The sequence below is a fragment of the Eumetopias jubatus genome, unplaced genomic scaffold, assembly GCF_037043125.1.
Source record: "Eumetopias jubatus isolate StellerSeaLion01/CBP00866 unplaced genomic scaffold, mEumJub1_p1.0 scaffold_11, whole genome shotgun sequence".
NCBI lineage: Eukaryota > Metazoa > Chordata > Mammalia > Carnivora > Otariidae > Eumetopias > Eumetopias jubatus.
In genome coordinates, this window is record NW_028274817.1 from 100,530,865 (window position 1) to 100,547,307 (window position 16,443).

General features: G+C 41.3%; 1 protein-coding gene across 3 annotated transcripts in view; it reads left to right on the forward strand.

The window, feature by feature from the left end:
- The window catches only part of DMD (dystrophin), a 1,674,912-nt gene that overhangs the window by 1,435,442 nt on the left and 223,027 nt on the right, over positions 1 to 16,443 (forward strand). For all 3 annotated transcript variants that reach the window (XM_088028834.1, XM_088028835.1, XM_088028836.1), the window contains one exon: positions 13,509 to 13,587. In XM_088028834.1, the coding sequence (XP_087884960.1) occupies positions 13,509 to 13,587 (79 nt within the window). The remainder of the gene's footprint in view (positions 1 to 13,508; positions 13,588 to 16,443) is intronic.

A 16,443-nucleotide genomic window follows, 5' to 3' on the forward strand; every position in this document is an offset into this window, starting at 1 on the left:
CTCTTCGCAAACAAATGTAAGATGCTTAAAAGAAGGGAGGAGAATGATGAATTGTTTGCTTACCAAAATAAAAGAAAAAATCAACATTATAAGCAAAAGTATTTGAAGTCTTAGGAATCTTTAATCCATTAAGACGATGTCAGTAATAGCATATAAAATGCCTGTTCAAACACCGCTCCTCAGTGGATGTGATATGCTAAGCTACATACTCTGGGTTGCTCTGGGTGTGTCACCTGAGTCGTGAAGCCTCCCGGATTGTTTTAGGCCTCACAGCTTTCTCACTTCTTACTGGTCAGTAACAAAGAGACTGGCACTTAAAGAGTTTGATTTGCCCCATGTGCGGTGTTCTTCCCACAAGACACCAGGAGTGTCTCATGTTCTGTCTTTGCCACCGCGCACACCATGAACACACAGTACCATGTACATAACAGCACTCAAGAATGCTTGTGGAATAATTGGTTCTTGAGCTCACCTCTCACGCTGTTCACTCTAGACTTGTTTAGGCTCTGCTAAAAGAGAGGAATCACTTAGCCGTCCCCAACTGGCCTACCTGTGTATTGATGATAAGAGCAAAGATAGATACGGAACTTCCCCCCAGCGGTGTGTCTGCCAAATTCACCCACTCTGATTCTGCTCTGACCCACACCTTTTAACCCAAATAAGTAACTGAGTAAACAGAAACCATTTACTCAGTGCTTCTTTGTAGCAGATGCTGTTACACGCTTTACAGGTCGTCTTTTTTAGTCAGATACAGTATTTCTGCCCAAGCCATAGTAGGGATCTTGTTAAGGTCAGGACCAATGACATGAGGGGCTTTGAGAATTCACTCCCCCCCCTTTTGTAATCTTTCCACCACTCCATCTAGTCTTTCTTCAACCATTCTTGATTGACTGTTTTTGGGTTATCCTATCAAGCTCTGCCCCAACATACCGGGGACCCATCCTGATTCATACACACGTCCTTGTCACGTAGGATGAAGGCCTGGTCCCCTTACGTTAACCAGCTAGCATACGGCTCTTGTTTTGCTTCCTGGCAGCTTATCCTTTCTACACCTGTTCTGTGCTTCAGTTCATCCTAGAATACTGCTCTGACCATGGTATTTATTTATTGAAAAAAATAACGTAAAATATGAAAATGTAACTAGTAGTTGCCACCAGGATGGGAAGCAAGATGGTGGGAAAGATATGGTAAAAGGGAGACTGGTTTTTAAAGATTTTCGTTTGTTTGTTTTTCTTGAATTTTGTTATCATGTGAATGCAGTAAAAGTAATGAAAATTTTAATAATTATTTTTAAAAATATTTTCATGCCTTCCCATAAATGACAAAGTCTCTGTTCTTTTTTTTTAAGATTTTATTTATTTATTTGAGAGAGAGAGAATGAGAGCCAGAGAGCACGAGAGGGAAGAGGGTCAGAGGGAGAAGCAGACTCCCCGCCGAGCAGGGAGCCCGATGTGGGACTCGATCCCGGGACTCCAGGATCATGACCTGAGCCGAAGGCAGTCGCCTAACCAACTGAGCCACCCAGGCGCCCAACAAAGTCTCTGTTCTTAACACTGACAGACAAGTACTGCTGTGGTCTGACTCCCAGCTACATTTCCAGCCTTAGATTATTCAGCCTTCCCTTTGTTTATATTCTACATCCAGGTCTTTACTAGTGCCAAAAAAAAAAAAAAAAATTGTTCATTCTGCTCTGACCACATGGAACCTTTCATCTGTTTTTGCCCATCAAATTCTTACCCAACTTTGAAGGCCTTGCTTAAAAGCAACTTCCTTCATTAATACCTTCTACACAGTCAATCACCTCAAGAGCTGTTAGGCTTCTTTTTTGGTTTGTTTTTTGTTTGTTGTTTGTTTAAGTAGGCTCCACACCCAGCATGGAGCCCAACACGGGGCTCGAGCTCACGACCCTGAGATCAAAACCTGAGCTGAGATCAAGAGTCAGATGCTTAACCCAACGAGCCACCAGGTGCCCCTTAGGCTCCTTTTAGCACAGTTGCCAGGAAAAGGAGTGGGTGTCTCCTGAGGGCCAAGAAGTGGACTCTCCGGGCACACACTTTACAACATCCCATTATCTGTACATGAGTTTCCTCATCTGTAAAACAGCCTAGGGGCACCTGGGTGGCTCAGTCAGTTGAGCCTCTGAGTCTTGATTTCGGCTCAGGTCATGATCTCAGGGTTGTGGGATCAGGTGCCACATCAGGCTCCATGCTCAGTGCAGAGTCTACGTGTCCCTCTCCCTCTGCTCCTCCTCCCACTTGCGCTCTCTCTAGCACGCTCTCTCGCTCTCTCACACTCAAATAAAATTAAAAAAAACAACAAAAAATAAAATGGTCCTAATGGAAGGACCTTCATCACTGGGTTGTTGATTCTTTTAAATATTTAATTGGCTGCCTACGATGAGACCGGTGCCAACCTGGATCCTGGGGATACAGAGGTGAATGAAATAGACTATGCCCAGCTCTCAAGTTTATTTTCTGATAGGAGAGGCTGAAATGCACAGTCTACCGTTAACACAGCACTGGGAACATAGTGAATGCTCTATAAACGTTAGCTGTCATGACTATTGTCACTGTTGCCGGTATTCAGTACTTCTTTTTATAGATGAGGAAACTAAGGCCTATAGACACTTAGATGAGATGCAGAAGGTCAAGTAGCTAGTAAGAGATTCTAACTCTGGTCTTCCTGCCCCAGAGAACTGGTAGCCTTTCCACTACGCTGGTGGCTCCAAAAATAGGCTCTACGGCAGACTCCTTGGGGGAGCTTTACAGAAAGTACAGATTCTCAAGCCCCAGTGGCAGATGGACTAGGTCAGAAATTCTGGAGACAAGCTAAGAATCTGTTTTTTGGAAATTTCTCAGGTAGTAGTGATACACGGTCAAATTGGAGAATGACTGGGGTACGTGAAAATCTTTCCCAAGCTACTCCGGTATGCCTATTTGTAAATATCTAATCCATAAATTCATGAAAAATAGGCTCCTTGTTTTCTTATTTATTTTTTTCTCCTTCCTCTCCTAGCAAAGTACCTTATAAGCACTCAATAAGTATTTGAGTAATTAATTGCTTCATTATTTAATTAAAATTGCTCTTAAAATGCAAATATTCACAGCTGTGATACTGGAAGCCTGTTATGAGCAATCATTGATCTTCCTAGGAATATTTATTAATCAGCAAAGAACTGGGACTTGAGCAGGACACGCTAAACATCTAGGAATGGGACCGAGAAGGTCTCCAACCAAATGTTAGCCACATTGTTTGCGTAGCCTGGGGCCCTCTCTTAGCTTGCCAGCACTTCATTGACAACTTCAGGGAAGATGCAAAAAATGTGTTAATAAAACTCAAGAGATTGCAGCCCCTAGTTTCATTTCTTTTAAGTTGACACATGTATCTGGTTTGGGAAACTGGGGAAATCTTTTGTTTTGTTTTGTTTTTTGAAAAGAAAGCGAAAAAATCCTTTATTCTTATCACACCACGAACATGGAGTTCACTGTTATACGTTAAGATTATAAAGCAGGATCCCAAAATGCAGTGGCTGATTATTCACAGTAGACATATTAAGTCAAGAAGCTTATTTTTTCTCTCTTTGCTAAGGCACAAAGCCTGGGGCTATATGCATTTTTATTACACTTTACTGTCTTGGTTTCACTTGAGGATTAAAAAGAAAGTCAAGGTACAGTGCACATATCCTGATGGATTTTAGGATTTCTTGCTTTAGTGAAAGGAAGAATCTCATAAAGTACTTCAGATTATTGCTCAAGGAAGTATACCTACTTCCGTGATGACCTAAAAATTCAATCTTTTGTTTCTCCTATAAACGATCACACTGTATTTGGGAATGTTTTTCCCTGTAGTTTTCTATATCATGTAAAGCCACATTTAAAAAAAAAATAGCTTTTAGATTTGAAGTGAAAATATCTACAATAGTTCAGAGAAGTCTTTAGGACTGTTCAAGGAGCTTATAAACCACCTCGGGGTTGGGGTGAAGGTATGGGGAAGGAGGGGGTGGGTAGTGGGAGAGCGCTCAGCCTGAGAGCTGTAAAGAAGCCCAGGCAGGCAGCGAGACTGGAGACAGAGGGAGTGAGTAGATGTCCAGTTTAACTTCAGTTCTGACAAATCCACACCAAGAAACAAGAGAAGGGCATTGTACCAGCCTCTGTGCTTCGTTAAAAAACATGAAGTGTACTTGCTTCTTTAGCCTGTGCCTTGTTTTCTGATATGTAAAGGAGAGAGAAGCACCGACTGTTGTAGGACTTGGAAGTGCAGTAGATGAGATCTTCCAGTTTATTGATTTGTAACCAACGTCCTGATACTGGTTTGGCAGCTCTGCATCAGTGAGCCCAGAGAAAGGCGCTTTTCAGTGGCTGGGAGAAGAGCTGGGAACTGGAAACAGGGGCTCCTGGCAGACAAGGCTCTCGGATACGCGGTCAAATTGACTACAAAGGGAGTCAAGGTCAGGGAGCTTTGGAAATGCTGCAGATAGTGTGGGACGTAAGGGATGTGGATTTCCTTGGTTAAGGAGTGGTGTGTGCGTGTTTGAGCAAATTCTCCCTGCTGACCATTATTATCAAGGTGACTAGTAGAACAAACTGAAAAATCTACAAGTGTATCATTGCCCAAAATAGAAGAGTTTCACCGGGAAACAAAAAATGTGTAATTACTGGTGGTGTATCTTTTTTCATTTGTCTTCCTGATTTCATATTTCAGTATGAATTTGCTAACAGCTATATAAGTTGTCTTTTTTTCAGATGATACCAGTTCTGATATAGTCCCTTGATAATTATTTCAAATTGCCACTTCTGGTCCTTGGGAACACTCCCGTGTGCTAATACCGGGAGGGATAATTATGTAATTACCATGAGAGCCTTATGCTACTTGTGGCCCAAAATGCCCCCAGATAGGAATGCAACAGTGGCTCCGGGAAATTTCTGTGAGAATGATATCTTCCAAATGTGGAATAAATAAAAGCTCAAGAATAAACAGCAGAGGCTGATATGCAAACGATTTAATGTAATGGTGTTGCAAGGTGTGAGCCACTTGACTTTAGTTCCTGCTGCAAATCATGACATACATTAAGAAAGCTTTTAAAAGGGAACCTATTTTTTAAAGATTTTTCATTTATTTATTTGACAGAGAGAGCATAAGCAGGCGGAGTAGCAGGCAGAGGGAGAAGGAGAAGCAGGCTCCCCGCCACGCAAAGAGCCCGATGCGGGGCCCGATGTGGGGCTCGATGCGGGGCTCGATCCCAGGACCCTGGGATCATGACCTGAGCCGAAGGCAGTTGCTTAACCAACTGAGCCACCCAGGCGCCCGAAAATGGGAACCTATTTTTCAAGATAAAATCTGCATCCAGTTACATCAGCCAAGCAGAGTAATTCAACTTTTATCTCTTTGAAACAAAACAAAACAAAAAAAGGCAGAAGAAACTCTTCCTATGATCTCTTCCCTTCCCATCACATTTTTTCCTCACAGTCTGTAGATGTAACCAAAACTAAAGATTTTGACAAATGAACCAGAATAGGAGGCTGATTGCTGCCTTTCTAAATTAAAATTAATGATACCCTGAAGGTACTTGGGTCTCTGAAGTCAACTTAATGTTGCTACAACCTCACTCCATTATCACAGAATGAGGCAGTTGCATGAGCATGAGAACCAGTAAACACACTTCCAAGGTGCACGTGAGAAATCAGTGAGGGGAAAGCTGAAGGCTTAACAATGGGCAGAGGACTTGGTGTTTGTCCTCCTGTGCTTTCCAGTGGATGGAAGAGTCCATCAGAATGAGGAGAATCATGTTCCTGGAGAAACCATGGGCTATGTGGGGGAGGAAATATAATTTTCCCTCTATCCTTCTAGGTTCTTGGCAGAGACCTCCTGTAATAAAAGACAGATGAGCAGGAGAAAAGCAAACAGAAGTTAAATAACAGGTATACAAGGGAAAGACCCAGGAAAACTGAGTAACTCACCGAAATGGCTCAAACCACCACCTCTAATACCACTTGCAGCTAAAGACAAAAGAAAGATGTTGGGGGCTGCGGGGGAGGGTAGATCAGTTAGGGGAGGTTGTGAGGAGGTTGGGAGGAGGTTGTGAGCACAGTAAACAAGGGTAAGGTTCTTATTCAGATTTCAGTTTTGCTTTCTCCGTTGTTAAGGGTTTCTAGAGATTGAGTCGTTCTCCTCTTCCCAGGACAGAGCAGGAGACCCCCTTAAAATGCAGATTTCCCTTATAAATGTAAATTTCTCTTACAAAACATAACTTCTGCTGGTTTCAGGGCTTCTCCAGTGTCTGCTGTTTCTGAAAAACTAATGAGCTTGACTAATTCTTATGCCAAAGAGGCATGTTTGGGGGTGGCAAGTTCTGCTGCCCTTCAGCCGGCTCTAGGCGAGGCTCCCACTGACATCACGCCTCCCCTGTCTGGCGGAGGCTCACAGCCCTTTCATTTTAGGCTCTGTTTTGCCGCGGAGTCTGTGCACTCCGCCAGTAGGTTGTACAGAACACAGCTGGGGACGGCTGGTGGCCGGTGGAGAGATGAATGGAGGAGAAAAGAAAGGGAAAACAGAGAATAAGAAAAGGAATCCGAGATTAAGAAAGAAGGGAGTCAACACAGAAGTAAAAAATAGAAGGGGAAAAAAAGCTATGATAAGAGAAGATCATAAAGAGAAGCGGATGAATGATGGTCTCAGATGGGACCCTTTAGCATCCATGATATAAATCCGTGATTTATTTCTGTACACAAATAACATTTAAATTTAGATAAATTTTACTTGAAATCATTTCTTGGAGCCACAGTGTTATGATGAGCACTCTACACAAACTGAAAGCCAGAAATACCATGCAAGTGGTATTAGAGGTGGTGGTTTGAGCCATTTCGTGAGTTACTCAGTTTTCCTGGGTCTCTCCCTTGCATACCTGTTATTTAACTTCTGTTTGCTTTTCTCCTGATCATCTGTCTTTTATTACAGGAGGTCTCTGCCAAGAACCTAAAAGGAAAGAGGGAATAATATATAGCATAATACATAATTATGCTCCTACTCAGAGTGAGCACTCTGTTAGCCCTGGGTGCTTCCCCATGATCTATTCTAAAGTCAATCGCCAGAAACTCTTTTTCACTCAAAGGTGTCTCAATGTCAAGAAAACACATAAATAAATGGAAGGAAAAGAGAACTCAGCCAATCTTTGCATTCAACAAGCCTGGATGGTTTTGCCACCGAGCTATACCTATCACAAGCTCTCATTCCAAACCTTGTCTGAGACCATTTTTTTCCCAGTCAAACCTCAAAATAAATCAGAATTAGAACAATGGATTTTAAGTGAAAGGGATTATGATTAGTTAAAAGGATTTTAACTGAAACTGTAATAAATCTCAAGAGAGTTTCCAGGATAACGATTGAGCATGTATTTATGAGTTTTACAAGTAAGGATTTGGAAGTATGAATGAATTATGAAGGCCTCCCCAACACAGACACATGCATACAAAAAACTGTACAAACTGCAAAATTTCAGGAAAAAAAAACTCACGAATAGACCGTAGAGAGTCATTTGTGTACATGTGTGTGGTCTATTCACTATCAGCACAAGGAGAGGATTTTTGTTTTTGGGTTTTTTTTACAGGCTCATTCGTGTAGGTGTGAAGTCTGGTTCTTACATGCCCATGGATATTTAGCAAAGGTCTAGACAAACTGAAAGCCAGAAAATGGAAATGTACATGCCCAGTTACATCTTTCCCCAAGCTGGAGTAAACATGATCAATGCATGAAGTGCCCATTAGAACACTTGGATGCTACGTAGAAATCACGTCATTGAGCAATGTCTTCCCGCATCAGGATGGACCCCTTGGCTCTCCTTAAACCTCCAGTGAAGATGAAAACTTAAAAGTGATTAACAAGTCAAAAGAAAAAGTGGAAGCCCTTGAGAATTGAAAATAAAGTTGAGTAACATTTAAATTTAGATAAATTTTACTTGAAATCATTTCTTGGAGCCACAGTGTTATGATCTCTCCTGTTTCTTCTCTTTTTGACTTTAGGCAGTTTTGGGGGAAAAAATGAAATAAGGATGTCCTTCAGAACACATGGAGGAATGGACTGAGCTTTGGGAAATAGTCAAAGCTGAGAATAGAATGTGTTATCATCAATTTAGTTGAATGACTTGGTGTTCATTCCTTATTCCTAAAATTTTGCTCTCTGGTCTACCATAATCACATTGAGCACAGCGCCTAACAGATCACAGGAACTCAAAATGTCTTTTCATTCATCACATTTATCAAATATTTATTGACCATCTCCTAGGTATTAGGCACTGTGCTAAACTATGAATAAGATAATCAAGGTCTGTATCTTCATGGGCAAGTAACTTGGCATTCTAGTAAGTATCTTTTGAGTGAATGAAGAAACATTTCTTAAAGGCATGAAAGAAGGGAGGTCTCCGCAAACAGTGCACTGCCTACAGAACTCATCTGAAATGAGAAAGCAAAGGAGAATAATATATACTCCTTGTAGCTCTCAAATATGATTGTTTAAAAATTAGAACAAAACAAACAGGAAGGAGATTTGGGCTCTTGCTTTGCCTTGCACATTATTACTTTAAAATTGTTTGAGTCTGGTATTGTAGGCCCAATAAATCGAAATGATTTTTTTTTTTAACTTTGATCATCAAGAAGGAAGGAAAGAAAGGAGGGAGGGAGAGAGGGAGGTGAGGGGGAAGGCAGGTCTTTGCAAAAATTGTGCCGAGAATCACACAATAGGGAATTCTTCATGCAAAATGCAGTTGTTCGGGTGACACTTCTTGAATAAACTGTACATTAATTCATTCAACTAATAATTAGAGTATCTGCTATATGCCAGGTACTGTGCTAGTCAGCGGGGATATAGTAGGGAAAGAAAGATGTGTCCCTGTCCTCACGGAGCGTATTAAAAAAAAAAAAAAAAAGACCTTTTTCAATTTTCTCTGACATGCTTTACTGAGGAATACTGCAAACTAGATTATGAGTACTCAAGGAGCAGATGGTAGTTTTTTGCCCATCTGGGATAGTTCTAAAGAATAGACCCTTGTGTATCAGTAGATAAGGATTCTTCCAGTTCTAAGCTTTCGTGATCTATGATCTAATAGTAGAAACAGGATGTATGCTTCCCCAAAAGATGTTAAACTTGTATTTCTTTTTATAAAAGGAAACAGAGGTCGGGGCGCCTGGCAGGGGGGGGCTCAGTCAGTAAAGCGGCCAACTCTTCATTTCAGCCCAGGCCATGATCTTGGGGTCGTGGGATCGAGCCCCATGTCAGGCTCCATGCTCAGTGGGGAGTCTGAGTATTCTCTCTCCCTTTCCCTCTGCCCCTTCCCCCCTCTCTAAAATAAATAAATCTTTAAAAAAAAAAAAAGGAAACAGAGGTATTGCCTGTTAATTCAGAAGAAAGTGGGTTCTTCCTATCTCTTTGAAGAATTCTAGTTCTATTCCTTTGGCTCTTCCTACCCTGCTCACCTTCTAATACTCCATTCTACCCCTTTTAGTCTCACTTGCCTTGCCTTCCTTTAATGACTGAGACAAATTGCTCATCTCCAACTGGCCCTACTCAACACCTCCAGTTAAAATCTCACTGTTAGGTCAGATGCATCATGTTCCCTATGAATTCATCCGGCCATATGCCACCCCCCCTCCTTTGGAATTTCCATCGGCAACATCCTTACCCTCCCAGTCTTCCACACTGGAAATACATGGGTTCTGTTTGCTTCTTCCAAAATGAAGCTCCAACCCCAAAATTAATCAGTTCTTCCTTCTTTCAAAATACCTCCTCATCTGCACCTTCTCTCCCACTCCAGGCCACACAGTCTTAATTGCAACACCTGTCACCCCACACCTAGGTGATAACAACAGTCTCCAGGTCCCTCTTGAATCTGTGTCTCAGGCCTCGCTGACAGACCCAACTGCCTAAACCTGCACACTGCTTTCTCAAATCCTGAGTCCCTGCGCAGAAATCTTCCCTGGTTCCCTTGGCCTTGCCAGGGAAATCTCGAGCCTCAGAGTCTGGAATGCCTTGCTGTGGATCTCTGCTTCCGAGACACCTAGCTCACTGTACCTCACCATCCTCGGCAACAGCCGCGTTCTGCCCCAGGCCTTTCCTCGGCCTGTCCCTCTTCCTCACCTCCAAACCTCTGTGTGGCCAAGGACCAGAGACTCTAGCGTCTGCTCCTTGCGTGTCTGTTTAGGGTTTAACGAATGCTTGTCAAAAGAACAGAGAATTAACCGAGTAAAGAAGGAATTATGCCAGAATGCAAGTGCTAGTATATCATTTGTGGCTTTTGCTCCCTAGTCTGTATATGGTACTTGATATTGGTTCAAAACACAGCCAGTTAGAAAGGTCTGATACATGGAGCTTATTGTTACAAAAGTTTATCAAATTTCATTTCCTTGCCTAATTGCTCACAGAATAAAGTGCCTTTGTTCTTTGGTAGCTACACTGTGCCTTCAAAGTTTTTCTCTTTCTGAAAATGATGTCTTTGTTTATTCACCTGTGCATTCAATCCAAAGATAATCTGTGAAAAGAAATATTTTATGCTTAATTCTTTCGTTATGTTAAGACTGTTGCCTGAATGTTTCATTTCATTTTGTGACACATTTTTAATTTCAGTCTCTCTCATGCGTTTTCTTAACTTTGAGTTATAGGGATGGGAATTCACTTCTGTCTCCTTTTCATTTCTTGACATTATTGGGTGTACGCTGGAAACTACCTCTGGAGATCTCCTCATATAAGAAGAAAGCGCCCTTAGAGATGCGTGGCCTCTGATGGACTCAGATGCTGCCTCCACCTGGTCGCTCTGAATCTACCAACATCACTGCCAGGCGACAGGGCCCGTGACACGGTCATGCTCCTTTATCACCCCCAAATGTTCACAATCATCTCTTGATTAATTTGTTCATGAAATGACCCATTCTGTATTTAGAAACAATTATGTATTCCAAACATTCATTTGCATGTGTTCTCTATAATCTTATGGCATCACCTTCTTCATGACCAGGAACTGACCTTGCATTAGATCATAAAATATACCAACAACTAAACTTTCATAGATGTGGACGCCAGATTTGTTCTGCGTTCGATAAATGGGAAGGCCAGCTGCACATTAAATATGGATAAAATACTTGCCTTTCAACTTTAATCCTTAAAATAGCAGTTAAGACCAAGAGCCAGAATGAATTTGAATCCTGGCTCTGCCGGTTTGCTATTTAAAGTGAGTCAAATTTTGTTGTTGTTGTTTTTTAACCTCTCATGTTTTAGTTCCTACATCAGTGAAGTGGGCAGATACTATGACTTCTTACCACTGAGTTACTGTGAAACTTAAATAAGTTAATTCATATTGCCATTAACGGAGTACTTAATAAATTTTAACCATTTTGGGGGGGGCGCCTGGGTGGCGCAGTCAGTTGAGCATCTGACTCTTGGTTTCGGCCCAGGTCATGATCTCAGATCAAGCCCCACGTCGGGCTCCAATGTCAGCAGGGAGTCTGCTTGAGATTCTCTCTCTCCCTCTCTCTCTCTGCCCCTCCTCCCACTCATGCACACACTCTCTCTCAAATAAATAAATCTTAAATATATATATATATTAGCCATTTTTTGTGTCTCATGTACTGCCTTGCCTGCAATGACCTATTCCTCACCATATGTTAATCATAAAGCAACAAAACAGTAGTTGCTAACATTCACTGAGTAATCACCATGTGAAAGAAAGCAGGCCAAACACTTCACATGTCTTAGCTATTTCCCACAACAATTCTTTGAGGTACATCATATTGTTGTCCCATTTTACGGATAAGGAAAGTTAACGTTAGAACGATATACCCAGGGGCGTGCAGCGTGCAGTCAGTGTCAGTACACATTCTGGTTTATTCTCCCAGATCTGTCTATCTATGTGTGTCAGTCACACATACGCATTGGTTTGCTCAACTAGTCATTAAACCTTTGTTACCACTCAGAGTGTGCAGGGTTCACGGCACTCTGCCAGGGGGAGCGTAGGGGAAGAGAGGTAAGCAAGAAATGGTCCCGGCTATCAAGGAATCCACAGTGCCTTGTAGGAGATACCCATGTCCATGTCCTTGCAACTAAAACAGATGGTGCGATAGAAGTGCTCTGAGTAGAGACTATGTGCTGTGAGGATGTTGAGGAAGCAATCACTCCTAACCCTGGGGGACTGGAGAGGGGAGCGTATAAACATAGAAAAGACTTGAACTGGAAGAGAAGGGAAAGAAGAGCACTCTAGAGAGGAGGAGCAGCAAGAACAAGTCAGACAAGTGTTACATTGGATGCAATGTGGCAGGACAGGCAGGTTGAGTTTGGCCGGTAATGCAGGGTCATACAACTGGGAAGGGAGTTTTGATGTGTTCTTCATGCTTTTGTGTGTGTAACAGTGAAGCAAATCCTGCCCTTTTTGGAAATCCACATGCTTTGCCAAATAATTTGGTCCCAGCAAAGATGGGCAAGGCTAGAAGAAGATGAAAAAAGAAGATTGTTCTCGATCTGTGTCAGGCCCTTGACTCCATACTGCAAGGTCGGAGTCAGCTTTAGACCAGACTACCTGAGCCAGATTTCTGACCCATTTAATACCTGTTTTATCTCTTGGGAATTACCCACACCATAGGAGCAAACCCACTCGAGCTCCGCTGGCTCTGGGCAAGAGCGACCAACCCCTTGTTTAGCATGGGCCTTTCAGAACCAAATTAAGATCCAGATTTATGGAGCCTACAGGCCTGGGGCCACCATTAATATCCAGTTGGCAGAATGCCAGATGGCAAAGTGTACCATTTCGCCTGTAAAATTCTTCCTTTTTCCCCCACCCAGAATGGAATTCACTAAGCTATCAGGACACTGTCAATGTATTACAGAGAAACCTAATAGGAAAAAAAGAGTGGTACTTTTTATTTCATGCCACCTAAAGACACACTTTTCAATACTTTTCAGGTCTACTAAAAACTGAAATCTGAAATTTTCTTTTTTCTCATTTTCTCCCCGACATTTAAGCCTTGCCTCTACTTCTTAGATATTTGAGTATTAATCAACCTACTTGTTAATTATCACTCAGTGATCCATCAATCATCAATAGGATTCCAAAAACATGAGTCAAAAACAACAGACTAAGACAAAATATATGCCCTTTCTGAGCTCCTTTAGCTATGACATATAACAGGGAATGACAATCTCCCTAACCTTTGCATGAAAGATTTAGAGTTTGCATTTTTGATGGTACTCATTGGAGCAGTAGTTCATTTGTGTCTGCCAATGAGTAGAGTGTGAAAAAAAATCTCATTATAACATTATCAAGAAAGCAAATCTTTTTTGTTTGGCCTCAATTTGATAAAAATGGGTCTCGGAGGCCATCTCTGGTAAGCAGATATTAAAACCAGGGTTATAAATTGTTGCTTTAGTGTTCCAGCTTTTGAGGCCCGAAAGATCTTACCAAAAAGGGTACATTGTTTTCATTGCTCCTCATTATATGTGATGAGAGAACATCATTTCTCTCCTCTTCCTCCCAGGTGGCCGTTGAGGACCGCATCAGGCAGCTGCACGAAGCCCACAGGGACTTTGGGCCGGCATCCCAGCACTTCCTTTCCAGTAAGTTGCTGTCACCTTCCATTGCTTAATGTCTTCATTGCTTCTTGGTAGCGAAGAATTAAGAGTTGAATTATGATCATCTCTGCCAAGTGCACTGGAGGTGTAAATCATCCTGAAATACAACTTGGGGGGAGAATCCAGGGGATTGGGAGAGGAGGTCCAATTAGATCATTTTGTCCAGTCTTCAGCTAACACATAATTGTTTCCTGCAATGTGTTCTCAAGTGCTAACTTTGGTAATGTTTTTGAATCTTTACTTCTGCTTGTAGCAGTTCACTTCATAAGCTGATAATTATGATACCATCTAATTATGATGGGATCATTCAATACGTGTTACTGGGAATCTATAATTCTTTACGTAATTCATTAAATACTGCCTGCCTCCAAGTTGGAAGCTCAGCCTATTGGGTTTCCTCTCCCTAACCATTCTTACTGTTTTTTTATCCTTGACCGCTCTTCATTCTTTTACTTTAGCTTTACTCTTTTATTAATTATATTTGTGGCACTAATTATATTATTAGTATATATTATTGATAAATATTACATATTTTATAATAACTAAGAGGAACAGCCTTAGTTAACGGAGGGTTTACTATTGGAACATCCTATTAATGTAACAGTACATATTAAATTGTCAAGCTCCTGTTGTCCTCTGATTGATGTTACTAATTTCTACCACTCTTTGATTACAAAAGCATGGATGTTGAGGGTTTCTTCTGTTTAAGAAGCCATATTTCTACCACATGGAGTTAACATGTGCTAACATTTTGGCATATTTCTTGTCATACATGAGTATGTATGAGGGCCTCACCATCATTTTAAGGCAATTACTTTGTGCCTGGCAATGTTACAAATATGAACTAATTTAATCCTCATAGCACCCTCTGAGGTAGATACGTTATTATACCCATTTTAAAGATGGGGTAATTGAGGAACACAGTCACACAGAGATTGACTGACAGCCAGGATTCAAACCCAGCTTGGTTCCAGAGTCTGTTCTAGCCACTACACTGGACTGTCGTTTACTTAATTTATGTATTTTATAGACAGGAAGTAATTCTGTATGATTTCCCTTCACTCTCCTGCCACCTTCTTTTATTGTCATTTTCTCATCTTTCCCTTTGTTTTCCATTTCCCACAGGTTAAGAAAAAGATCTTTACTCACTTTTTATTCTTTTTAAGATGTATTTATTTGAGAGAGAGAGAGAGTAAGAGCACACGTGCAGAGTAGGGACGAACTGAGGGAGAGGGAGAGGAAATCTCAAACAGACTCCATGCCGAGTGTGGGGCCTGATGTGGGGCTCGATTCCATGACCTTACGATCGTGACCTGAGCCAAAACCAAGAGTCAAACGCTACTGCGCACCACCCAGGCACCCCTTTGCTCACATTTTAAAGTACTTGACCAGATGTTTTCATGTATCTCCAGTTGGCTCTTGTCTTTTAGAAAAAAGTTCCTAGAAGGTGATAGTCCTTTTTGTTATACATTGACAGTGTATTAAGTAAGAAATTGTCTTACGTTCTTGACTGGGTCTCACCTTACTCTGTATGCAGTCGTTATTTGGACATGCTTAGGATGGGCCGAAAGAAGGGGGGCAGGTGAAAGCAGTGTATGCAATCAAGTGGATTGTGGCTTCTAGGAGTGCCTCTAAAAAAATGACGAGGCCTGAGGATTTTGTCTTCTGTACTTGTCCAAATCTCTGGTCGGCTTAAGTCACCTTGGTGACTGCCACTCTATTTGATCTCATTGAAATTAAATGTGACAAATATTTTTAAGTGACTCGTAAGCCGTAAACAAAAATATCACTCTTATGAATATTAATTACTTCTCAGATGCCAGGTGTATTCATTCATCCTTTATTCTCTCTGCCTGCCCCACCCAAATTCCCATGTCTTCCGCATTAAAACTTCTTTTCAGAAAATGACATGTTATTTAACCCAGGTGACAGGTAAAGTTTAATGTGTACTTCTCCTGGGTTATTTGCATTTTAATAGGGTGAAAAGCCATAAGTCTGAGGAATGACTCTCTGTTGGTAGAACATCAGCCATAATCTCTGAGTTGTGAGGGAAGAACTTTGAAGGGCCAGGTGGAGCATGTTTACACCTTACAATATCACACCGATGCCCACTTCCAGAAAGTTCAGGCTAGTAGACACGGATGTTCATAACAACACTCATTTACATGCTTAAATGGAGCCAGCCCCAGGAGTCACCAATTTCTTACTCGTGTGGAATATTGATATATGCTTTGAAGCTTTGCTTATGGATATCAAAAAATACCAATTTGGTGTAAGGGATATTTGAGAAATAGGACAGTGAGACTAAAGACTGAATGAAGACTGTTTCTTTGTGTTGTCCTTTTTTTAAATTACAGAGGTAATATATGCTCCTCAAGGAAATTTTGGAAAGCAGAGAATACAGAGAAAAAAAATGACCCATAATCCCACCACTCAGAGAGAACCACTACAAAAAATGTGCTTCATATGCTTTGTCTTTCTCTCAAGGGGGCGTGTGTATGTGTGTGAATTCAGATTCCCTTCTTTTAAACCAAACAGGAATAAAATCACATTACCGTTTTATGACCCCTTTTTTCCCTTAGAACTGTAATAAAAATATTTTTGTGTGTTTAAATATTCCTCTACAGAGTAATTTTTTAAATGGCTGGGTAGTATTCTCGTCTCTGGCTGTACCAGATTTACCAAGACAATTCTGAATTAAAGTCATTTCAAATCTTTCACTATTATATCCAGCTTTGTGACTAACATCCTTTGTACACCTTTATAAACATCTCCTATTCTTTCTACAAGATAAACGCCTAAACACACAACTGCTCTGTTAAAGGACGTTTACATTTGTAT